This window comes from Rhipicephalus sanguineus, chromosome 4 (genome assembly GCF_013339695.2).
Source record: "Rhipicephalus sanguineus isolate Rsan-2018 chromosome 4, BIME_Rsan_1.4, whole genome shotgun sequence".
NCBI classification, from domain to species: Eukaryota; Metazoa; Arthropoda; class Arachnida; order Ixodida; family Ixodidae; genus Rhipicephalus; species Rhipicephalus sanguineus.
Window position 1 is genome coordinate 14,265,856 of NC_051179.1, and position 26,571 is coordinate 14,292,426.

At 46.3% G+C, this 26,571-nt stretch overlaps 2 protein-coding genes across 2 annotated transcripts in view; one reads left to right on the plus strand and one right to left on the minus strand.

Moving 5' to 3' along the window:
* The window catches only part of LOC119389443 (solute carrier family 2, facilitated glucose transporter member 1), a 45,501-nt gene extending 25,279 nt beyond the window's left edge, over positions 1-20,222 (plus strand). The window contains exons 4-11 of the mRNA XM_037656702.2: positions 4,900-5,070; positions 6,192-6,299; positions 7,006-7,094; positions 7,831-7,929; positions 9,880-10,092; positions 11,225-11,300; positions 12,499-12,626; positions 16,663-20,222. Coding sequence (XP_037512630.1) covers positions 4,900-5,070; positions 6,192-6,299; positions 7,006-7,094; positions 7,831-7,929; positions 9,880-10,092; positions 11,225-11,300; positions 12,499-12,626; positions 16,663-16,842 — 1,064 coding nt within the window. The 3' untranslated portion in view covers positions 16,843-20,222. The remainder of the gene's footprint in view (positions 1-4,899; positions 5,071-6,191; positions 6,300-7,005; positions 7,095-7,830; positions 7,930-9,879; positions 10,093-11,224; positions 11,301-12,498; positions 12,627-16,662) is intronic.
* Positions 6,180-26,571, minus strand: part of LOC119389444 (uncharacterized) — a 36,904-nt gene continuing 16,512 nt past the window's right edge. The window contains exon 5 of the mRNA XM_037656703.2: positions 6,180-6,326. The gene's annotated coding sequence lies outside the window, so the exon portion shown is untranslated. The remainder of the gene's footprint in view (positions 6,327-26,571) is intronic.

Sequence of the window (26,571 nt, forward strand, 5' to 3'; positions counted from 1 at the left end):
AAAAAAGAAGAAATGCAGTACGCCGTTTCAAATGCGCTTGTGCGCTTCGGTAATCTTTTCGTATTTTCTTTATGAAAACAAAGGTCGTTAAGAATGCGTTATAATATAAGGTGAACTTAAAAAGATGAGTTGCATTGCCAGAATGAAAAAGTCCAGCTAAGCACTAAGAAATAAACAGCGAGAATGACAACGCTAAGCTAACACATAATTTAACAAGACGTGTCACCAGGTACGTGAGCCCTGTTGCTCGACTGCTGACACAAAGGTCGCGGTATCGAATACCGGCCGCGGCGGCCGCATTTCGACGGAGTCGGAATGCTCGAGGCCCGTCTATTTAGGTTGGGGGCGTTAAAGAAATCCCGGTGGGCGAAATTTCCGGAGCGCTTCACTACGGCGTCCCTCATTAGCATATCGGGGCTTTAGGACGTAAAACCCCGACAATTATTACCGCTGAATCGCGGGACGATTGTAGAAAGCGATGCGCGCGCACTGAGAAGCGTACGGCTGTGTTCATTCTCGCGTCGTGTCGTTTGAGCTGCGCAGTCGTCTTCGCAAAGCCCATCGTTCGTCAGCATTCGAGGGTTATCTGCTGCCTCGTTTACGGAGCCCTTAAGAGAGACGGCCAGATAAGATTGCTCACGTGGCAAACAGCACGTTTGTCGGACGTGCCGAGCGCGTCTCTCTCGAGATGCTCGCACATTGTTGGCAAGAGAAAACGGGCTGACAACATCACGGCATGCCAGGAACTGCGTAGCGACATCAACATAAATCTCGGATTTCGAGCCCCGCCACGGACACTGTCCTGAGCTTGGCCTTTGATTGCACTTCTTGGTAATGGCCAAGGTGGCCATCTCGGCTGACGCGACTGAATCTCGGTTCACCCGACACTAGTTGGCTGGCGAGAAAGCGACGAAAGCATCAGCCTAGTGCACTGCAGACACCGTCCGACATAATCTCTTCCTCAGGTGAAGGTCAAGATAACGGATGTTATATGCGCAATAAGATAACGGGCCGGTACGCGTCAGCGTAGCCACAATACTCTTCAACTCTTCTTTCACGATACATTTCTTTATTTGTTTATTGAAAGCTATAAACCAAGTGACGCGATCAGCATAGGCATGCGCAGGGTTCTCCATTAAGGGGGGCCAAGTTTCGCCACATTCCCCCCCCCCCTTCCTCCCCGTTGGTCGAGGTCGAAAGAAAACGGGCTCCGCCATGAATGCAAACATGAAATTGAAGCGATGACGTGCTTCTTACAAGGGCCTCCGATTGGTCTCCGGCTTTCCGAGAATCAAGGTAGCATGTAAAGAGTTGTTTGAATGCATCATCAGGGGTCTTTTCGTCGTCATTATCGTCAGAAAATATACGTAGCCATTAGCCTGCGCATTAAAAAAAATGACGTGAAAGGTCCGACTGAGTAAAAGTACGAGGCAGAATTGCCGCCTCCCTTTTGATGATAAGGGGGGGGGGGGCAGCTCCCACCCCTTCCCCGTGCGCACGCCTATGACGATCAGCAATGACATCTGGCATGTAAGCGAAGACGGATAGGCAAAAATACTTTTATGTATGAACGAAGTCATGACCATAGCCTTTCCAAGAGTTCTTCTTTAGCACTGAATACTGGACTCAGTGCATATTCTAAGTGCAATTTACGCGAGTGAAGGCCACAAAAAAGCTTGTTTGAAGAGCATGACGATAATACTTATAGTGTCAATCGCAGTGATAATGATGACGACGGCATGCAAATATTTGAGCAACGAAGAACTAGCAAGACAAAGAACTAGCAGATCTGTAATCATGGCACTGGGACACGAGGGTTGCGAAGAGCGTTACAATGAAATTCCTGCCGATAATTAGCGACATTCGTAACAGGTGCACGCAGAGACCGAGTTCCATTCACCTGCTATTCTTATCACACGCATTGGTCAAGCTTCGCATCAAGTGAAACTGATAGTGATTTTCGCCACAGTGCATAGATTTCGTTCCATTGTGGAATCGAGCGTAGGTTATATGAAAGATCGCCGCGAGTGTTACTGCAGCGCAGACATGGAATAAGAAAAGGCCACAGAACGACTGCGAGAAAAAAAAAAGTGTTGCTGACTGATAGACACTCCGTTGGTTCGTTTATCAGCCGATCGATCCCTTGAATAATGGACTGAATAAAATAGCGTAACAGGAGAGAGAGAGAGAGAAAGGTTAAGTGAAAGGCAGGCTGGTTAACCAGAAGAAAGCTTTTCGGTTTGCTACTCTGCAGTGGGGAAGGGGTAAGGAATGATAGAAAGGTAAGGAAGGAAGAAAGAGTAAAAAAAAGAAGAAAGAAAAACGCACACACACTCAAGCACGGGAGCATCATAGCCGTTTAGCGAGGTCGGTTGAGCGCAGAAACTTCAGCAGCGCCTTCGTCGCTTTCTGGTTGCAAGCTAGAACAGCAAGTGAATAAGTCAGTCAGCACTTGTAATGAATCTTAAAATATTCATCTGGTAGCATCTATATACTTACCACGTTGCGTTTTCGATATATGACAGGAACGGGACTAAATGAAAGTATGTGACAATATTGAGGTGAGGGTTACGGCTCTATAGACAAACGGTCCATGTGTGCCGTAAAATTAAGGGTCGGGCGACTGTTGTGAGACAGAAAGCGGTCAATAAAATGTGAGGTCAAACTGATGTGAAGATCCTTTTGGCTATCCTGCAAAGAAGTATCGGAGAAGTGTAGGAGGAATTATAGAATTGAAGGGAGTCGATCGGTGCATTCGTAGGGCGGAAAGTGCTGCGCATGCCACAACAACCACATTAATATCTTTGAGCCTTGCGCCATGATGAACATGTGAATTTTGCGGATTTTTTTGTGTAGCTCGTCTAGCAGTTCGAGCATATAATAACGATTGACTGCCTAAACACTATACAGCGGGAACTGGCGTAGAACATGGTCGAGATTTTCTTTGTTGCTGCAGGGGCCCTAGAAAGAGCGATGTCGATGTCGCTATGCTGGAAACTTATGAATGTTGCTGTTCCGCGTGCTTTATTCGCTATAGTGGCGGGAGAGTTGCGAGATATGTATAGTACTTACCAACAGCTGTTCATGTGAATAAAGGGCACCTCTTGCCAAATTTTATCCGAGAAACGCAGGTCATTGTCTGTTTATAGTCATGAAGCATCACGTTGAGGGAAAAAGTCACTGCACGACTGACGCATACTATACCAATGTTTGCAGAAATTGCTTGCTGATGTCTTCCGCATGGTGCCACCCCAACACAAGCCTCTGTATTACTCACTCCTGTGCACTAATGGCTCCGCTCCTGCCATATATGGCCTTCCGAAGATACATAAACCTGATGTGCCCTTACGCCCCATAGTCGATTTCACACGCTCGCCGTTATTTAAGCTGTCTGGCTATCTGCACAGAATCCTCGCCCCTCTTGTCGGACGAACTCAGACGCACATTAGGAATTCTGCCGATTTTATTGACAAAGTGCGCGACTTGCCACTAGAAGAAGACGAGGTGCTAGTGTCCTTTGATGTCAAGTCTCTGTTTACGAGCGTACCTGTCGAGCTTGCCGTTGAAGTGTGCACTTCGGCCCTTGAGGCTGACGCGACACTGCCAAGCCGAACACCAATAGAGGTTGCAGACCTCGCGAGGCTTCTCCGGTTCTGCTTGCAGAACACTTATTTTACGTTCCGGAACAAGTTCTATAAACAGGTACATGGCACTGCCATGGGTGCTTCCGTGTCTGTCACCGTCGCGAACCTCACCATGGAAGCGGTCGAGAGTCGTGCTTTGTCCTCATTTGCCGTCCCACCGAAAGTATTCTTACGGTATGTCGACGATTGCTTTTGCGTTTTACAACGTGAGGCCTTGCCGGCCTTTACATCTCAGCTAAATTCAATTGAACACTCGATACAATTCACAGTGGAAGAAGAATCGGAGGGCTGCCTTCCTTTCCTCGACGTCCTCGTAAAACGAGAAGACGGACACTTGAAGTTCTCCGTCTACAGGAAAAGCACACACACTGGCCGCTACCTGAATTTCAGATCGCTGAATCCTTCTTGCCACAAACGCTCTGTCGTCTCGACTCTCTTGAAACGGGCTCAACGGACTTGCTCAAGCGAAGAAGACGCACGTAGTGACGTGGAGACCGTCCGTCGGGAGCTGGCCGCATGCGGTTACCCGTCCTCATTCATCAACTCAGTTCAACGTCAACTATCGCGGCCGGTCCAACCAAGCAATCCTTCAGCAAAGAAAAGAGCGTCGGTGCCGTATGCTCCGGGCTTCAGTGAGGCTCTCGCCAGAATTTTGCGCTCCTACGACGTACAGGTCTCCCATATACCTGCACGCAAACTTGGAAACAGCCTCACGAACGTCAAGGACAAGTTAGAGCGAGAGAGGTTTCCAGGTGTCGTCTACAAAATCCCTTGCACAGATTGTACACATGTTTATATCGGTGAGACCGGCAATTTCAAGAGAAGGTTACGCGAGCACTGCAATGACGTGAAAAACAGAAAGGTGACGTCAAATGCACTCGCCGAACATGTTGTGTCCACGGGCCATGCGATCAACTGGGAAGATGCTTCCGTCATCGCCACGGAAAAGAAACTCTTTCCACGGCTTCATCTCGAATCATTGTTCATTCAAACCACTGCGCACACGCTGAACAAGAACTGTGGTAATCTTCCGCCTGTGTATGCCCGTTGCCTCAAACATGTGATTAGACAACCTTATAAATAAGCGAACTTGCTGCACATGCTTCATTGTGAACAAGGCTCCCGTGTGGGAGCCGAAACGTCTTTTTAAGAATATATTTTACTTTTGGTCGGCGCTGTGTTTCCTTCGTCTATGTCTTTCCCTGGCCAGGCGGGTTTCCGCCAAACTCTCGACTTCATATACCAATGTTTGCAGGTCTCACGGCGGGGCTGGCTCCCATGTACCTGACCGAGATATCACCGGTGCGCTACCGGGGCGCGGCTGGCACCATATACCAGCTCGTGCTTACGCTGTCCATCCTGCTGGCACAGCTGCTCGGTATCCCACAGATCCTGGGAAACGACGAGCTGTGGCCGTACTTATTTGGCAAGTGTTAATGCCTTGAAATATTCTCGTCCCGTTAACATATAAGCTGACCTACAACCTCGAAGTGCGCAGATACATCATCGCTATTACTCATTACTGCAGCTGAAATGGAGATGTACAGGAGTGGTCAAAATCTCCCAGGTAGCTTTGCCATAGGATTACATCGAATAGCGGGCATTTTGTCTCATTTCAGTGAGACGAAATGCCAGAGCATTCATGTACATAAATTTAAGCGCACATTATAAGGAATCATAGATGGTCAAAATTAATCGAGAGCACCCCCCTCTCCCCCCACTACATCCTACCTTACAATCTGGCCTTGGCTCTGGCGCCTAGGACTGCAGCATAATAGTTTAGTATTTCCCGTGTGTACCCTGTTTCACGCTGAAAGGGAACGCATCTCACGTGCTGAGAACGTCGCGGTCGCGTGCGATGCTAATATCGCCGCTCGTGTTGGCGATTAGCCGACAGCAGGCGCGCGTATCTCCGTTGCGTAAGTGCAGTCTGAAAAACAGGCGATAGAAATGCTTCCCCAAGGACTTGGCTTACACAAAAAGAACTACTCGGAAATGTTTTGGCAAAGTCCAAGATCTCGTTCTCTCACTGCGCGGTTTCTCAGGTTTCCCGAATGCCATATTCTTCGCTTGGCAGACTGCAGTTTCGTTAGGGAATTTCGCAGCGAATCTAGAAGACAAGGTAATCAAAATAAATATACATAAAGATAGCAGCCAAAGGTTAAGAATGATTAAGTCGAATTAATAGTTTGCAAGCACACGAGCACACACGGGAACACACACACACGCACAAACACGCACACACACGCGCGCGCGCGCGCGCGAACAAGCAAGCACACAAACACACACACAAAATTGGCAGACAACCCACGCATTGGATTGAGATGTTTAATTTCTTTATGTTTTGTTTGCTTACTTCTTTTGCGTTCCTTTGTTAAGTTTATTTGCCTGTGCGACGTTTGTCTCGGTCAGAAAGCGACGTCGGGCATCGCATATCACGCCCAATTACAGAATGTGGGTGGAAGCAGCATTACATGACATCGTTTTCGATATCAAACCATGACGTTGTCTTCGCCGCTCACTGTTCTCTCATCATCTTCCCCGCAGCGCTCACTGTGGTGCCATCGGTGCTGATGGTAGTGTCGCTGCCTTTCTGCCCGGAGTCGCCCAAGTACCTGCTTCTTGTGCGGGGGAGGCCCAAGCAAGCTGAGGAGGGTGAGACGCCTCAGAGGCCACCTGCGTCTGCACAATAAAATATTTGCTTGTATTTTAGCCAAGCAAGCAGCAAGAAAAATAAGATCATTGCACTAAGCTAATCATGAGTTCTTTAGTTTCACCCGTCATGGTAGCTGAGCAGGTAAATGTACCGGTAAATGTGCTTAGCAGGTAAATGTCCCCCCTGCGGCGTGCCTAATAATCATATCGTGGCTTGGCACGTGAAACCACAAATATGAACTAATTCTTTTCTATCAGTGGATAGAATACTTCGACCGAGTGCCCTGTTACGGGTTTGTCAAGTGAGCACTGCCTTTCTAACTTTGATATTTTACTGAAAATTATAGCTGCCTATATATAATTTTTTTTCGCCAAAGGAAGGTATGTTGACGAGGTATAACTTGAACAATGTTAATTTCGTAGGAAAAATAATTTACAGTCATTAGTAGGAATTAGACGACGCAGTTACTATCATTATTTTTTATAAAACAAGGCTAAGCGAGAAGGAGTAGCCGGCGCCACCATAATGGCACCAACCTCTCCTATTTCATCATTTCAATAAAAAAAAGGCGCGTACGATCAAGTAATACCCATTGTTCCTTTGTTGCTGAGGAAATAGGATATAAAATTAAGGAAATATTTAGACAGTTGACGTCAATGAAAGCCACATAAAACACCAACTGTTTCTTGCTTCATTTTTCGACAGCGCTTGTCCGGCTCCGTGGTACACGTGACGTAGACAAAGAGATGGCAGTCATGAAGAACGAAGCCGAAGCTGCTGAATTCGTGCCAAAGGTGAGCCCCGCTACCTCTTCGTTCCTTCCGTGCTAGCTCCAATTTTCGGCATATTGATCTTCGGGATGGCTTGTGATTTTTCGTGCATTGCACACGTCAGGGTGATCACAGATTTTTCCACCCTGAGACAAGTCCGGGACCTCCCTGGGTACAGGATGATAACAGGCTTTGGGAAGCAAGGTTATCTGTGGGATTCAAAGAAAGAAATATAGCTTACGCGCTGTTCTGACACTAACGCTTGTATCTGGAAGTGCGTCTCAACTTGAAGCCACGAATTCACTCGTCTAGTTCGACCGAAGTAAAACGTAGCGTGAACATGCCGAAGACGCTCAGCCCTGGCTTGCCCAGAGGGTGCGCTGGGGGGATCAACCCCCCGCCCTCCCATCCCCTAATCTTTAAAGTTTTGCATGCGTATATGTACACTCACACATACAAACCCACGCACGAGCATATATAAAGGGTGTTTGAAAACTACCCCCTCCGAGTGCGTGCAGGTCGAGTGCGTGCAGAACTGTTTTAACATGTCAAGGGGAAAGCATTGCCTTTACTGCGCTTTTCTTTTTCTTTTTTGCATAGTTCTAGTAACATCTTTTGTGACTCAAACCCAGCGCTTGTCTGTATGTCTTCTTATCGATAATACAGTGCTCACAGGGATGTAATATATCAGTCTATGAATTTGCAGGTCGCCTTTTCCCGAGCTGCACTTTCACGAACGTTTACCATTTTCCCTTCTCAGGTGACCCTGCCAGAGATGATGCGCAACGCATCGCTTCGAGCACCGCTTATCGTCTCGTTAATGGTCATGTTGGCCCAGCAGCTGTCCGGCATTAATGCGGTGAGTCCGTCGACGCCCACTGTTTGGCTATGACACCGATATCAATGTTTCTGTACTACAAGGCTGCGGAACGCTCCGCATTCACCCGGTTCAGATTACCTAACTTTTGTTCAATGATTTCTGTAGTTTATAGGAGATGGTGAGTCTGCTGCTTCCAGCTGCTCCTGTTTCCATTATATACGTAACTAAAAATACGAGAATTATGCGCAGCTTCAACTGACTTAAACGTCGCGAAGGCTGATTAAACGGCAGAGCTGGTGGAATCAGGTTTAGCTTGGCCATTGCCGAACGTTCCAGGACGAATGCGAGAGCCTCAGCTATTCCAGGATGGTTATCAGCCGGTCCTCCTCTCCACACCACCTTCTTCGCTCCCTCCATAGCTTTGCCTTTTCTCTCCTCCTCTCTACTCAGCTTCGCCCTCTCCACCAGGCTCAACTCGCTACGCTAGGCTTCCCTCTCACCCACTTAACTTTACCCATGCTCTCTCTCTCGACAGGCTTTGCTCTCGAAGCTTGGCTAGAAAGCGCGGACGACGGATCCCCAGGGACTTACCTCGGCCTTAAACAGAACAATGAAAATATAGAAAAAGCACAGAGGACAGTCCGAGACATTTGCCAAGTTCTGCACATGGTTAAATAAGAGCACAGAAGGGACACTTAAGCACTTAACATAATTAATCTTATTCGCCTAACCTCTCAAGGTATAAACGAAAGAAGGGTAGTGGGTCGAGGGGCCCGTTTATTGTTATGCACTATCATGACAGCAACGGGCAATGAAGCCAGGGAAAGCAGTAGCGGTTGTTGTGGAGTCTATGTTTTAATTGAAGTGAAATAATTGAAGTAGAATAAAGAAAATGACTTCAACAGACCGAAAAAAAAAACAATCTCGCCGCCGGTTGCCACAAAGTTCGCAGCGTCATGCGAAGGTCGTGGGTCTGTTTCATTGCGCATTGCATACAAGACGCTCTATTATCATCTACCAGTCCACAAAAAAGCACCCTTAGTTATGGTAATTCCGTCGCCATATCGTTTAGGCGCTGATAGAGGCTTACAAAACAGAGAACGCATAGTTTCTTCGAGTGATAGCTGTTTCCTTCTTTCCGCTTTCATTTAATCAGTGTTTCGCCATAACGCAACCGGAGAATAGTAAGCCTTTCTTTTCGCTCATACGGCCTCGTGTGGTGAGAAGCAATGATTCATTCTGGGAATACGGACGGCGCATGTACGAAAGAGAGGCGCGACCATATGACTGCGCCATGCTCGCAATGTGTGTCTGAAGAAAAGCTTCCTAGCTTCGATTCCATAACGATGGCCGCCACCCTCATATCAGATCTTGATACACTACAGTGCGCCATAGAGTTTCGTAACAGTAAACTAGACAGAAATCTGGCGCTAGTGTCTATGGGAGCTGCAACGCATGACGCCTCAGCCAGCATGGAAATTATGGGTAGTACATAGATTTGCCTGGACATCGTTCTTTCGGCTCCGTGTGGCTCCGTGTGGCCTGCAGCCACTTTGTCGCAAGATGAAGTTCAATAAAAGTTCAGCACTCCCACTTCACCATCTAGACCCTTGTAGGCTCAACAGTTCAAATTAGCTAACGAGGTTCACAACGGGCCTATCTTCTATACGAAACAAAAATCAGAATACAACAATAAAAAAAGCCACAAGTGCGTTCGAAGCCACAAGCACGAAGGCTAGGCGAATCATGTACTCAATCATTCCCTAAGTGGCTGAACGATCGCAGCACCACAGTTCCCTCTAGTAAATATTGTAGGAAAATCATGCAGCGCGTAGTGTGTAGCAACCTACATGGATATATGACCCACTTGTCCATGCGAATTGTGGGTTCCTATGGAGGGCTCCCTTTGAAATACATAGGCTAAATGATGACGCCGTCGATCGAAACATTTCTTTCTTTGTTATCGAGAGCATATCGTCACGACTGCAGGCCATCTTCTTCTCGACGGACATATTCAAGACGGCCGGTCTGTCCGTCGAAGGAGCTCTGCGTGCGACACTCGGCCTGGGCCTAGTCAACGTCCTCATGACTCTGGTCTCCATGGTCGTCGTGGAGCGTGCGGGCCGGAGGACACTGCTACTCACAGGCCTCGCTGGCATGGCGATATGCACCGTCGTGCTCACCATCACGCTAGCCCTCAAGGTAAAACGCTTATAATCATAATGCTAAAGCCTAAACAGAAGTCTACTCCTCCGTGTGGGCGATCGCTTTAGTTAATTGTTGGAAGGGTTGAATACAGGCCGACTATATGCAATTTTGGTTTATATTGTGCTCCAAACAGGTGCTATAAGTTATGAAATGTAATTAAAAAGTTTTGCGTGCCAAAGCCACGATCTTATTATGAAGCGCGCCATAGTAGGGTACTCCTGATTAATTTTGACCACCTGGGGTTTCTTAACGTGCACCTAAACCTAAGTACATGGGCGTTCTTGCATTCTAAGCATTATAATTTGACGACGGCCGTGTATTTCTTTAGTGGGGTTTTATAAGGTGAACTTCATTGCTGCTGTGTACTGCTGTGCGCAATTTTATACGATGAACTTTATCGGGAATTGCGACTCTCTTGTGAGCGCGCATGTGAGAAACATGTGTTCCTTACAGAAAAGGAAGGCAGACAATGTTCTTTGAACACTACCTGTTGAACGAACCGCTTGGTAAGCAAGTCTTGGAACAGTGTCTTCCTGCATCATTCTGCGTACATGACCAAACAAAGTATCGCGCATTGCCTGCAACGTCACACGGGACTCTGTACTTGGTACGAGAAAATGCTTACTTGGTATTTGTAGGCAAACACAGTCTAGTGATGTTTAAGGACCTTGAACAGAATAATGTAATAATATCTGGTGTTTAACGTCCCAAAACCACGAAATGATTCTGAGGGACGCCGTAGTGGAGGGCTTCGGAAATTTTGACCACCTGCCTGGGGTTCTTAAACGAGCACCTAAATTTAAGTACACTGGCGTCATACATTTTCGCCTCCATCGAAAATGCGGCCGCCGCGGCCGGGATGACCTTGAACAGAAGTCCGGATGAAATGCAGCACACGATCCTGATGTTGTACACTTACACCAGGCAGGTCTTATAAAAGTTATTTTATTTTGTTTGGTTATCTGGACTTCATTTGTTTATCGTATTTCTCTTGCGTTCGCCTCCTCCTCTATTTCTTTATTTCTTCCTTTTTTCTCAAAACATATCGTCTCAAATGTAATAAGCAATGCATATAGCAGAACTGACATCTCCAGATTACATGCCTTTCTGTATACTTCCATCGCAGGAACACGCTACATGGGTGTCCTACATCAGTATTGCTGGTCTTGCCATGTTCGTCATCACATTTGCTGTTGGTCCAGGTACGCATATTAGCGCGATTGATTCAGTAGCTAATCAAGGTGGACGATTGGGCGAGTTGGTGCGCTTGTCCTTGTGTCTTCTTGTCGTCCGTGTTTACTACCGCGCAGTATACTTACGTTGATTCAGTAGCTCGGCTTCTGGAAATTATTTTGTTTTAAGAGTTAAGATGAGTATGTCAACAACATCTTTGAAAAACGCGTGCAGCATGAGACATATGCGTTTAATTCTCGAAAATAAATATGATTACTGAAATCATATAAGGGAGAAGAACTGCTATAACCATTGCGTGCGCCATTTGTAGCCGCAGACTAGACACAAAGGGCCAGAAAATCAACAAGCATAGTGTGCGAATATGCAGCAATGAAACTACAACCTTGGCAAGAAATTAACCAATGTTCCTAATTTATTTGTCTTGGGTGCTAAGCACTGTTTCCCGTTGATTCCGTGCCATGTTAGATGCAATCCACACACGTTATTCTTGAGTGAATTCGTAGTAATTCACTTGTAGCGCAGTGTTAGTCTTTATTTACCTACGGTACTCTATTCCTGTTCCCACCTAACGACAATTAAACTCGTGATAGTATACGTACGTGGTGAGCAGTGTCCGAACAAGAAATGTCGATGAAACCAACGCTTCGAGAAGAAAGATAAAACCAACGTTTCATCTTTAACAGCCAGACTGCCACTTTCTTCATCGTCACGACCACGAGACTATATGATGGCATAGATTTCTTACAGTATTGTCACATTTAAGAATGTCTCGCTCGGCGCAAGACGCTCAATACTGCACTCGAATTTTCACTAATGCTGCTATCCATCTTGCACTAAAAAAACTTCAGAATGCTCACGCGACGTGAACTGTATTGCTCTCACAGCTATCGTGTTTTGAGGGTTGCTTGTTCTTCTGGGCCGCGAAATCAATCGGTATCTTTATGACTATGTTGTTGTGTTGTCTAGGGATTCACCGTAACCGCATCTTGACAGCTGCTAAAAGCAGCAACATGCTCCACTTTCACGCCTGGGCAGAAACATTTGTTTTCTTGCGCCGTGGTATAATTACATAACTTACTGACATCATCATGACAATTGGGTTATACCATTACAATGCAAACCGGGTGTCACTTATTAAAATTGGGATACCAGAGTGACTACATTGTGCACTGGGAGCATCTGATAAGGAGGCCACCTACGGCGCAGGTTCCATACCGTGGTTTCTGGTGACGGAGCTGTTCGGCCAAGGCGCCCGTCCCATCGCCACCAGCCTGGCGGTGGCCGTCAACTGGGCGGCCAATTTCGTTGTGGGGCTCGCCTTCCTTCCTCTCATGGTAAGAATTGCGAGCGCCTTTATGCACTCTATATTACGCTCAATTTCTGAGTTCCCCCTATTCGGCAATATGGGAATTTGGGCGACTATGGGAATTAACATAATGAAACAGCGCGAACTGACTAACAAGAAATGGCAGCGGTCGTGCCGTTTCGTTTATTACGCTTTGTGTGTCATCAGCTGGCGCTGTGCCATTATATATATAGAGAGATAAGATTCTTTAATGAAATGCCCAGAGAGGTTAGCCTGGTTTGTCGCCTGGCTTGCTACTCCAGGTGTCGGGTGGTTATGGTATATACAATGATCACATATACACCATATACACACAAATAGTACATACTGTCACGAACACACATATATACATAAGAAGAGTCCTTCACAAGCTCTGGTTAAGCTGAGTGTTCCTCAAGAACACTCAGCCCTTACACGTTCCTTTTTAACACGAAAGTGTTTTATGCCTGGGTCCACCAAGTACATCCGTCAAGGATATGACGTTGATAAAATGGACGCAAACGGGTGAGGAAGAAAAAAACCAAGAAAGAGATACCCCGCTGGGAATCGAACCCACGATGTTGCGGCCGCGACGGCAAGCGCCCGACGCCCTACCAACTAAGCTAATTCGGGAGATGCTAGACACGGCGCGAACGCGCGTTATATCTTTCACACGTTCTCTTTCGCGGCGGGCGGAGCGGGGCGGTGCCGCCGTCTGTGAGATGTGAAAAGAAGTAATGCTTCACGATCGACACTTACTAGCGCTTACTCCGAGATTGCACGCGATATCGGAGGTCTTGGTTAAAGCGTCTCGGTACCAGAGAGGTGGTGGTGGTGGTGGTGGTGGTAGTGGTTTGAAGAGGAAAAGGCGCCTAATTCCTGCAGCCCAGTCGACTGGCCGCGCTGGCGTCGCCGAGGCACCCTTGACGCAGTTACGTTCTTTGCCTTTGGCTTCGTGTTAGCGTGCGTCGGCTCATCGGAGTAGTGCAGCTTCCACGTGCACCAACGGGATTGCTCCGCCACCGACTGCTTCAATTGCGAGAGCACCGACTAACAAAACTGCTGCAATACGCGTTGCAGAAAGGACGCGATTTCGACGGGCGAATGGCGTGCCTTGGTGGAGCGAGAACAGCGCCTGCGAGACAGAGGCCAGCGGGACGCACGCGTTTTCGGCTCAGGCTACGAACCTCTACCTCCCGTGTGGCTGAAGCGCAGTGTGTGTTATGTATGCATGAGCACAGGCGTCGGCTACCCATTACTAGAAAGCGCACACCGTGCCGTTTCTCTCCTTAATTGACGACGCTTTGAAGAAGCGCATACCGGGTACCAGTGTTGATTATGAGCTTGTTGATATCGTCCTTACGCGCGATTCACGATTCGCTGTGTCCAAATATATATGTTCACACCGTCAGCTACCACAACGGTTTAATCATGATCATGGGCGTTAGTCGTCGCGATAGAAACATGCTGTCAACATGGATGCATCCACGTCAAACGGTGCTATAGCTGCCAAACATGAATAGACATAGTACAAGCTCTCATATATCACTACACAATAAGCACTACTTCTGTGAAGACACGTTTCACTTTCGTGTTATACCGATTCCTACGACGGAGGGATCAGCCATGTTTTTTCCTTCTTTCCTTTTTCTCTCTCTTTCTTTGCATTCTTGTCACTTTTGGTAATTATAAGAAGAGCTGACTGACTTCGCACGAGCGAAGATTTTTCGAAGCATGTAAGCGCTAATGGAACTAATGAAAGAAAATAAAGCGAGAATTCGCTGTTCTGATGATGATAATCATGATGATCCTTTACATATGGCTCGTCCACACACCGTAGGATTGACCGAGAATTGTTCATATGAAATTTTAAATGTGTGGAGTATTAACTAATCAACAAAAAGAAAAGAAAGGCACCTCCACCAAAATGTTACGGGGAGAAAAGCTGTTGCAGAATATATTGTGCACGTCGCCTTTGTATTAAACAAGGCCCCAAGTCCCGAACGGGGTCGGCACAGCACAGCCAAAACAAAGGCACTGGCGCGAGAGCTACTGCGTCTTCGTCTGCCTCTTTCTCGCTGGCATATTAAGCGCGTGGCATTGCCCCTCCTCCCGAAGGAGCATCGCCTGGATGCTAAACGAAGCGTTTACGGTAAACATAAACGAAAACCTAATGTCATCAATGTCAATATTTGCAACGTATGTACAGCACTCGGAGGCAGGCATACAAGATGGAGCGCAGTCTGCACGATAGATCATCAAGCGTCTTCTTCTTCCGTACTGCGTTCATCACTGCCCCCCCCCCCCGCTCCCCGTGGCGATGTAAAAGAAAGAGTTCAATAATTATTCGCTTGTACATTCAAACCAGACAGCTAAATGGTTATCATAAAGGGAAATTAGAATGGTAGAATTGAAGTTTAACCAAACGTGGTTAATTAATTAATTAATTAATTAATTAATTTGTTTGTTATTATTATTTTGCCGGAAACAGTTCTTCGTTTCGCACAAATAACGCGCGTGCAAAGTGTAGACTGATGCGCTGAGGAGGTCGACGGCTCATTCGGTATTTTATGGAACAACTGCAAAATATTTATTTGTGCTTTGTGAACAGTTTGACACACAGTTCACTCCAGAGGCCTCGTGTGAGGTGTTGCACGTCAGAGTGGGACATGGGAATAAGGGTGGTTCTACGATAACCCTACCTCGATAAGGAATTCACTTTAACATTTAATTTCACAGGAATAATACGAGCAAAGGACTGGTTAGATGGTCACGTTTTTTTTGTTGTTGTTGTTAGACACAACCAAATAAAGCAAACAATGAAGCCCAGGAAAGCATAACAGGCATTACTTGTAGATTTTTTTTACCTTAGAGGCATCTTCAAAAGAGGCGTCTTCGATAGTTTGATGGAGTCGCTGGCCAGAAAAATGACTACAAGCTCTGATGCTGTTACCAAGCACAGAAGGCCCCGCCACGGTGATCTAGTGGTTAGGGCGCTCGACTGCTGATCCGAAGGTCACGGGATCGAATCTCGGCCGCGGCCGCTGTATTTTTGATGGAGGCGAAAATATTTGAGGCTCATGTACTTGGATTTAGGTGCACGTTAAAATTCCCCAGGTTGTCGAAATTTCCGGAGCCCTCCACTACGGCGTCTCTCATAATCATATCGTGGTTTTGGGACGTTAAACACCAGATAATATTATTATTAACAAGCACAGAAGACCGAGATGGCATTTATTTTGCAATAATACATGACTAATGCTAAAGGTCAGTATTATGTTGTGATGGAGCCATCAGTGTATACGCCATGCCACTGTATGTTTTTAACGGTTTCTTTTCTAAGCATTGTTTTAGGCAAAATTAATATGTTGTTGAGGAGGTGTAGTGAACGACATCTGCGGGCATTATTATCACCTTAAAGAATAAAAAATGGTCCCTTTTGCATTCGCCTAAGACGACTCGAAGGCGAAAGCTACTGCTTCTTCTTTTTCTTCTTTCTTCTCAGTCGACATACTGATTCTACCCCGCCCCCCTCCGAAACATTTCTGCACCTAATGTGGTTTTGCAATGACTCCAGGATCGGTGGCATTGCAAGCTTTCTGCACCTCATCTATTTTTGCACTGCCTCCGTGATCGACCCCGCTTTCACCAAGCGACAATGTCATGTGATGACGTCATCAGATGACGCCATGGTAACGTTATAATGACGTCGCAAATGTTGGTATTTGTGACGTCATTATGACGTCATATGGCGACGTCATCGCGTGATGATGATTTCTTGCATAACTCGTGTTAACGGAGCCAACGCGGGACGCCAATGCCGACGGTCAATTTTCACGTTTGATGAGGCATCTAAGAACTCCCGCCTTAAAAAGGAGGCTACGCTCTCAGCTTTATTCGAAATAATTCTTCAATGTGCTGCAACGACTTAATTATAATAAGGGGTTCACTTGTATGCATGTAAAAGGTATAATTTATGACCTCGGCAATAATATGTAGCCGTGCAAGGTAGACACTCATTAACAATCGTGCTACTCGTTACGCAGGAGGAGATTCAGCACTTCACTTTCCTGATCTTCACAATGGTGCTGGTGTTCTTCTGGGTCTTCATCTACAAGAAGCTGCCGGAGACGAAGAACAAGAGCATCGAGGCCATCACTAAGGTTTTCAGGGCGCGAGTCTATCAGGAGGACGTGGCCCTGAATAAGCTCAATGGAAGAGCGTGACCTCCAGGCTAAGTGGCTTCTGCAGACTGATGCACAAGTCGTCACGAGAGACTTCGGGCGAAGACTGAGCGCAGGACATGGCTGCAGCGGTGTTACCTCGAGGTGTCCATTCATTTGAATGGGCTGTCGTAAAACACAAGGCAGTGTTAAAGAAGGGAGGCCAGTTCTGAAGGCGCTGTCACACTGGAACGATACGACTTCCGCAGCGGCTACTACTAGTATTGCGAATGATCGGTCGACTGGTCTGTAATGTCGCCAGAACGGCTTGCCACAATTAGTTGATACAAACGCTAACATCACGACCTAACAAATTTCGCTCCGAAGAAGCTATGAAAGCGATATTATCCGTAGAATACTGGTATACCAATGAACTGCCGGCCGTACGCTATGACGCAGCGCCTCGTATTTTTTATACACTTCATTTACTTTGCAGACGTCGAATTTCCCGGTGTGGGGAATGTCACGAAAGCTTTCTTTCTTTAGCAACAACATTTAGAGCTGCCTGGCTCGAGCAATGCGCGCACGCCATATCGCGAAACGGAGCACGGCGAGGCAACGAACACCGGCTAGTGGCGTGACTGAATGCAGTTGGGTTCGGATGCCTGGCTAGTGCGTCTTAGACACGTGACGCGCCCGGCTCTCGCATGCGACCCGCATTGCGTTAAGTCTACTCACCATTGCTACTTAATGTATATACCTTCCCACTTTGATCCCTCCTTCTTACCCGTAAGAGTGCTGCCAGCAAGAGCCTGCCCAATGCACACGCGCGTATGTTTGAGGTGATTTTAGGAATTCTGCGTTAAGGTGTGAAACGAGTCGGTTAACCACTGATTTAAAGCATCTCTCACGGCATTGAAAACCAAATCTCTGTTTTTCCTGACGTCGCTACAACACGTTGCTGACAAAAAAAAAGACACTTGGTTGACTGTAGGTCCAGTGTGGCAGCGCCATTGCAGAGAACCGGGCACTGCAAAGACGGGGCCGGCAATCGCTTTTGATGAGCGACTTATCTTGGGAGCGTCTGGGCAGAATAGTCCGGTCATTCCTTATCACCTGAGCAATCAGCGGGAGTTGAAAACTTCTGCCTCATCATCGATCGACACGTGGACACCCACGAAAACCACGTGGCCAACTTTCGGCACCTCCGTGTCCTCGACCATGACCAGGACATTACTTTACAGTGTTGCGAGAGTTTTTGAACTGCAGTGTGTGTGTGTTTGTATTGCATCACTCATGATGACTCGGCAAGTATTTACGTCGTAGATGCAGCGCACTTGAAGGCGGTGAGAATAGTCATTGGATGCTTGATAACAGCCGAAGATTCTAATCTAAATGCTTTGCTGAAGCGATGCTCCAGAAGACAACTTATACAGCTGCGCTCAATATGACTTGCAACACGGGAGTGCGTGGCCTCACAAGCTTTAAGATCACCAATGGCATCCATTATTCCTTATTTCTACAACTAAACGCTGTTCATCTAACCCGGGGATGATCCCAAATAAGAAGATATATCTTGGTTGTGGAAATTAAGGCAACTTGTAGCCACGCGCTGTCTTTGAACTCGTGAGTCCACGCGCTCCTGTGTTGCAAGTCATATTGAGTGCGACTGTACGCCTACAGTCCACGTATAATTCTTACGGGAGACTTTTCACTCCAACCGACAGAAAGATCGAAACAAGTCATTGCAAGCGCACCTTATTAAAGCCTAGGCACCATCTAGTTCGCTCATTTTAAGGGAGCTACATTTGACAATACTTGGACATATACTAGGTAATACTAACACTGGTCAAGCTGTACGTGTAGAGTCGTTTACGTGGTTGGAAAAATATATAATTTTATTTGCTGGACACTGTTTGCTTAAGCACAATCTTGCTCCTGGTGCTTGTGTATAGAAAACCACTTTTTCAAACAAGAAAAAAAAGAAACTTGTCGGGACGTTTGTAGTAGGAAAATATGAACGCCAACCACAAACAACGACGGTGGAAATCTTGAAAACTAAAGTGCTTGTACAAATTATTTTTTGGGTAAATTTAGGCTGTTCCTTCCAGTGCGCTGCTTTTACAGCGGAGTATAAATGAAAGAAGTTTCACTCTTTCTTGTGTTTTTGTTCTGCCTGAGCAGCTATTGAAATTTTCTACTTCAACATTTTTTCTTTGTTCAGCAGTGTTCACTTCGATTTCATCTAAACGCAGCAGTATTGTCTCTGATTAAGAGATTATTAGCTTTTCGCGTAGCTATCGTTTATGATCTTATGTCGCGACATGAGTCTGCCGCAAAAATAGTTCCTACTATGCTTCAAATCACGAAAATGAGTGAAAATTGCTATTACCTGAGAATACCATCGTACTCTAGTATTGTAGTTTAACCTAGAACTGGACCACTCATTAGTATCAACTTAGTAGCGTTGTGTTATTGTCAAATGGGGGACAATTTTATTTTCCTATGGTTCGCATTTTGTTTCGTTCCATTTTTCTGCCACGATGCAGAAAGAAAACAGCTGAAGTCGAACCTCTTTCATTACTAGGTTTTTCGTACCTGCTTACACTTAGCTGTTGTATTATTTTTATGACGTATGGAGGACCAGAGCTGGTAAAGCTGCCCATCTATTGTTTACAAGTATTATACCTCTGTCTCAAGTAGTAATATTCAGGGCTTAACGAAGGCCGATTCCTTGCATTCTGCTTTTTAATCTTGTGTTGCTGTGTAGTCGAAATAAGTTTGCAAGCTTATAAACATTGTGTTCCTCAGTTGGACGGCATGGAAAAAAATAAGGCAATAAGGAGATTGCGACAGCAAGTACTTCCATATCTTTAAGCGAAAACGCTTCGGCCCCTGCTTACTCTGAAGATAAAGGAATTGAATCCTTAACAAAAAGACCTTTGAAAATGCATAGTAGATAAGCATCTTTAAAGGCACAGGCTTTCTTTTACGCGTTATACATCGTGCAATGTTGAGCAAGCGTGCTGCATCCACAAATTATCTCCGCAAAGCTTTTCTAAAGAAACTACAGTTGTTCGCCACAATGTAAGCACAGCGCAATCGACGTCCTTGTACAGATGAACGACTACCGTGACAGCCATTTCACCGGACCAGCTGTTTTGCGCAAGAGGCACTATAGTTGGCTACAAAATTTATGACGCACGCGATGTGCACATTGCCGACATCTTATAAGCGCAAGTGTGCTTGCTTTTTGGTTTAATTTTTTGTTTTCTTTTTGATTGCTTAAGTCAGTGACCAAATGCGTGAATCTTATGCAGGGGTAAGAAGTACAAAGAAGTGCCTCAGCTGGCTTAGGCATCCTAGGCCGCTGGCATATTTGCTACTATTTTTGTACAATAACTGACGATGAAAATAAACATATGTGTGTCGTAGTAATGTGCGTTGTTCACTTTCGCACGCTGTGGGGGATTTCATACCAATATAAGGGCAAATTGTCGGTACAACGCATGGGTAATTAGTTGCTTGAATTGTGCAATAATAAAGGTAAGTTCTTTTGGGGCGCCTAATTTAAAACTTTTGCTTGTGAGAGGGGCCGATAGAAAGCGACCAAAATATTTGTATGCTTTTTAGCTTTTCAATATTAGTCAGCACTCGCCGCGGTGGTCTAGTGGTTATGGTGCTCGACTGATGACCCGAAGCTCGCGGGATCGAATCCCGGCCGCGGCGGCTGCGTTTCACTAGAGGCGAAATGCGAGAGGCCCGTGCACTTAAATCTATAGGTGCACTTTAAAGACCACCAGATGGTCAAAAATTTCCGGTGCCCTCTATTACAGCGTCCCTCATCATAATATTTGTTTTGGGACGTAAAACCCTAACAATTATTGTTAATATTAACACGCGTATGCCGTCAGCTTTTTAAAATAAAGTTAACTTTCAGGGAACAGTGCATATTCCCACACGCCACTGACAATTGCCGTGCAGCACCACAAGTGTGAACAACGACCTTATCGCCGAACGCACAGCAACTAAGTCGCCGACCGCTTTATTTAAATGACAGCAAAAAAGTTCTCTGGTGAACGCACGTGACCGCCGGGTGTCTCCATCGTTGTTTTAACGAGGGGAAGTAAAAGCCGCACTTTAAAGAGACTGAACTTCAACGGTGAGTCAGCGACGCGACTTTTGCCAGAAAGCTTCGGGAAAGCCCGGCGCCCCCGAAAGTTATTTATTCTCGACGCTTTCGGAGACGTCCGCCGGCAGTGCGACTTCTCGGGTCGGTCGCGTTTCTTTTCTCGTGTGCTGCTCGGCTGCGCGTCCATGACACACCCGAGACCCAAATGCTACGCACGCGCTTGGTCTTTGACTCAAGACGCTCCTGACGCCAGGGAAACAGCAGTGACGGAAACCGACGCTCCGTGAACTACAACGCCTGTCTACGAGTCTCTTCGAAACTTAGAAAGGACGGTGAAACGGCAAGTTTTGAAGACCTATTCGTGCTGTGGGTGAGGACGTGCATAGATTTAATAGGCGAAAGACTTGCACCATCTAATGCCGAAGTTTAACAGACGTAAAAGACGCTGGTTCAGGCCAGGCACTTATTTATTCAGTAACGTGCGGCCAAGCGAAGGGACTGTTGAGCATGAAACCGGGTCTGTCATTGCCCTAGCTTCTCTCAAGCATCTACAAGTTTCCACTGAAGACGCGTGGCTGCACCGAGCTAGCGACAGTGGCGGCAATAACTTCGAATGCGGCTCGGTATTTTGACGTCACGCATACTGAAGACCTGGCCGTGCATTTCCTACGTTCACTGGACAAGAGGATCCGATCTGTATTCAGTACCCGCGCTTTGCGAATGACCCCGCGCAGTAGGCCGCCCTCAAGAGACTCGAGCAACGCTCCACCGTCGCATCGGCGTCAGCTGACGAAGACGCTAGCGCCGCACGACGCCTAGCGCGCGCGTGCGATCGAATCTCGTGACGTCACACATTGTACCGGTACTCCTAAGCCGAGGCGGCGATCATGGCGGCGGAGGGTTGAACCACGCCAGCGGGCTCCGGCGGTCGGAAGTCACTTGCTACCCGTACTCACTCCCACGGGTAAGTTTCCCGAGCGCATGATGTTTTTCTCTGGCTTCCCCGCAGTGCTCGAGAGGCAGAGTGTGCGGACGAAAGCGCAGGACGCACGCTCCAAAACTCTCGGTATGCGCGCCACACGGACGCGAAAACATCGAATGATTGAACGCTGGCGCATAACAGCGCTTCGTTCGTGGACCAAAACATCGTGTTGCTGTTTCCTGCCCGAGAATTGCAATTCAACAATGATCGCAACTCGGAAATGCCCCGTTTTTGCGCACCTGCTGCCTGTTATGGTGATATGCATGCGATATTTTCGCGTCGTTAGATTAGAATAATTGAATTTCGTACGAAAAGGAGGCTAAGAGCTTCTACTTGTTCGTTCTTCGATATGATACTAAGAAAAATCTTAACGTTAGTCGGTGTCTAAAGCAACGTGAGACTGCTGAAGGGCACGCATGGTGCTCGTTTGCTGATTTAATTCACTTGTTTCTCGTGCGTTGATTGTGCTGCGCTGCTCGTTGCTTCAGCAATATGCAGCGCACAAAACAATAATTAGCCTAAGTATTGCGTGTTGTGAGGGATAATATTAAATTCGTCACTAATCTTATCCACGGCGTCTTAAATGCGTTGGAAAACGTATGCAAACTGCAATGCTTTAAGATAAGCGCTGAGTTATGTTTAGGCCACCCATAAATTGCATAACCATCTTAACTTATATGTTTGGTCTCTCTTATTATGCGTAAGCCCGAGATTTCAGGTATTGTGGCGGCCGCAATAAGCGAGTTGATGCCGTTATTCCGAGCAATGCGTGACGATGACAGAAAGCAGCGACAATATCTAGCAAATACAGCTATAGCTTATTAAACTTCAAGCGCATGCTCATCATGTGTCATAAGAATTTGTTATTAAAAATAATGCGAAAGCGTAACGCAAGTAATTAAAATATTAAGTTGAAGAAAGTAGTGCAGCATACAAACATATGTCGATTTTTCTGTAAACGTTTTTCAGTCAAAATTGGGGTTCGAGCTGCGTTCCACGTTTGACGCAGCGCGTGCACTGAACACAGATTATGTGAATGTACATGAGAAGGATAGCACATGTGCAATGTTCCCATTCATTCATATTTCTTTGTTTGTTGTCGCGCTTCACTTGCATGACGCGTATACAGCTGTTCGCAGTGGCGGAGAGAATTAATTTACATTCATATATTCCTCTGTATGATCGGTTATTTGGTTCATAAGCACAGGTAAACTACGCTAAAGGATGGAACAAAACGAAAAGTACACAGACATTCCAAATGTTAAAGTTCACCTAATTTTATTTTTATTTTTCGATTGCAATGTATTTTTTCTCTATCATTTATATGTCGTTTTCTAAATTATTCATTTCTAAGCTTATTCATTTTCTAAGGCTATTTATTGTCCAAAACAATGCACTGCCCGATACACGGCAGATACCGAGGGGGTGAGGGGGGAGGGGTTGCGCCAAGTGACTGAGGAACAACCAGCTACCACGATCCCTGCACTAGCATTGCGCGGGATCATACGTTGCCAAGAATGAACTTAGCACATCGCCTTTAATCCGCCTTTTTCACGACGCCCCGGCGCATGCGCCCTCCCCTAGCGGAAAAGTCGCGAAACGTCTTATCTCGGAGGCTTTGCTTCTGGCAATACCGGTTCTCCCGGCCCCTACCAGAACGGCAGAGGGCAGCACAAGAAAATGAAAGAGGCGGATTTCGCAGAACTTAAGTAACCACATCGCTCGGTGCATAATTATCGTTCAATCTGCCTAACGTTTTAGTGTAATTCCTTCTATAAACCTGTCTTATGCAAACAGTCGGGGTACACGAACACAAAAACTTTGTAGCGTGCTTAAAGGCACCCAAGAGCTTATCTTTTAAATTCCATCAACATCAATATTTTTAAGCTTTCCTTCGAGAGCATAAGCCAGAGACTGAGACAACAACAATGACAACACCGCCGGTAACGCTCAGCGTGGGAGGATCTAGCTAACCGTCAATAAATCGAGAAAGCCGACAGATTAACAGACGCTGTTTTACCGCTGGATCCCAGAAGCACGCATTCGGTTGTGTCGCATAAATCTTAGCAGCTGCAAGTGCCTCGTCAGATCGCAGGGCAGTGCGCATGCTCATCGCGCGGTGAATACGATTCGCTCTTAAACGAAGTTTCGCCTTTCCCGCAGAGCTTGAACACGCGCACTTCCTCGTCATTCGGTAGCCGCAATCAGCGAAAATTGTGTGCCACAAGGTGCGCGTCAGTATTACTGCGTACCATTTTCTGCAAACTGGAAACACCGAAGTCGTTGCACCCCAAAAGAAGAAACGAAACGTATATGTCTCGATCCCAATCGAAACCTTTATCAAGCCTCCAGTTCCACATACTCAGGACGACCAATAGTGCAGCTAGTTGGTAGGGATTCATCAGGAGAAAGAGATCGTTGTGTTGATTCAGCATCGTTTTATGCTGATTCAGCATAAAAGGCCGTTAAACGGATGATCACCATCTAATCGTTCGTTGTACATCGCGGTGGCTCAGTGGGTATACGGTGCTTGGTTGCTGACCTGAAACACGCTCATTCTACCCCGGCAGCGTCGGTCGCGTTTCGATGGAGGCGAAATGCTTGAGGCCAGTTTAGGTGCATGTTAAAGGGCCCCTCACCACACCGCGTTCAAAGACGAAGGAGTAAGTTCCTCCTCGCCTTCGTTAGCCTTCCGACAGGCCATATCTCCCCCTCGCCACTTATTTCTTAAAAGCACGTGTGCCATGCCAGCACTAAGCGTTGACCCTATCAAGATTTCGCGCTTGTCGGCTATACGCTGTTATCTCCGTTTGCGCTGACACAGAAAATGAAGTGAAACCAGTTGATCGCGCATGATAATCATGCGAGGCAAGGAAGAACGGATGGGTGGCTGCATGGCAAGCCAGTGCTGGAGACAATTCACGTCTGATATTTCGCGTATATGGACCAATCGAGAGTATGTACTATATAGACCTCACTGGAATCACTGTTCTGCCTCATGAAGCGTGCCAGCAAGACGGGAAACGCCAGGAGAGAATATTGCGCTCGTTTTTTGTATCTTCAGAGGCTGGTGAGGGGCCCTTTAAAGAACCTCAGGTGAATCAAGTTATACGGAGCCCTCAACTACGGCGTCTCTCATAACCCGCGTCCCTTTGGGACGTTAATACGGATAAACCAATCAACCAATTTTTCGTCGCACTGTCGCGATAAAAAAAGCTCAGCCGCAAGTCGAACATTAACCAGCAAGTTTAACATTTTCATGTACAGCGCCAAACACTCGACACAAACAAAGACGACACCGAATCCACGATGTCTTGTCTGCTTGTATCCGGAGCGTTTTTTTCTGTGTAACGTCAACTTCCATACACTACCTTGCCCGGCGAGCCCGCGTTATCGAACTTTTACGACGCTCTCGCCAGATACGTGTCAGCTTTTGAATATTCTCTCTAGCGTGAGCTTCTATTGGCACGTCACAACATTTTGCTGTACACTGCGTGCCATTGAATACGCGATATCGGTCTTGGCGACACGGCTCGAAGAATGAGCGCAAACACGACGGCTGCATGTGGGGTGGTGTGTAATCTGCGTCGCACACGGCACCGACGGAAGCCACGTTTCCGTTTCCTGGGGTTCGCAGCTCCTCGTTATTAGCCTCCGCCATTGACCAATGCCAGAACAGCTATCGAGCACTCAGAAGCAAGAAAGCGAGCGAATGGCTAAAAAGACTCGCAGAAAGCTTCGGTCGGAGAAGATGGGAATGGACTTGGAACGACTGCGAGCGAGCTGCGCGGCGGTATTGCCTCCGCATTATGTTCCAAGAAACGACCTATCGGACTTCGATATAAAGAAAGATTTTTCCGATCATCGCTCTCTTTGATGCAAGAACATTTGCGGACTACAATGTCCGGATGAGATCGGTCGCACAAAAACGCATTCCGTAGAAGAACGGCGACACCTTTTTTGTTGTTGTTTTTTTATAGCCAAATATTCCGCACCATAGGGTGCCATGCAGTATATATATATATATATATATATATATATATATATATATATATATATATATATATATATATATATATATATATATATATATATATATATATATATATATATATATATATATATACTATCCGTTACACGCTATCTTGTTATCCCCTACTCAATCGAATAATGAAGGGCCTCGTTTCTTTGTTAGACACAACCTAATGAAGCCATGGAAAGCGTTATGCGAAGGTCGTCCGATGCAAATTGTTTTTTCGTGCACTTTAATTGATTTCCACTTATGTCATAATTACTACATTACAGTTAAAAACTACAATGCACCCTTTCCGTGCCTTCATTATCTGTTGACTTCGTCAACTTCAATCGAACAATGATATTTCTCGACTTACACGAGATAATAAAATAGACACCACATGTGATATATTGCATTAAACATCATATGAAAACACTGTGCCACGTCAATCAATGACTGTCTATGGACCACATTTTTAAGTGAGTGGTCATGTAACACATATATGAAGCTCACTCGGACGCAGTGGAAGGCTTAGTTGGGATGTCGAAATAGCTTGTTAATGCTGCCAACAGCAAAAAAAAAAAAAAAAAAGGAGAAAAATCTTTTGGATACTTCGTACCAGCTGCTCATCAAGGGGAGCTCTCACGGCGTTGCATTTATTCC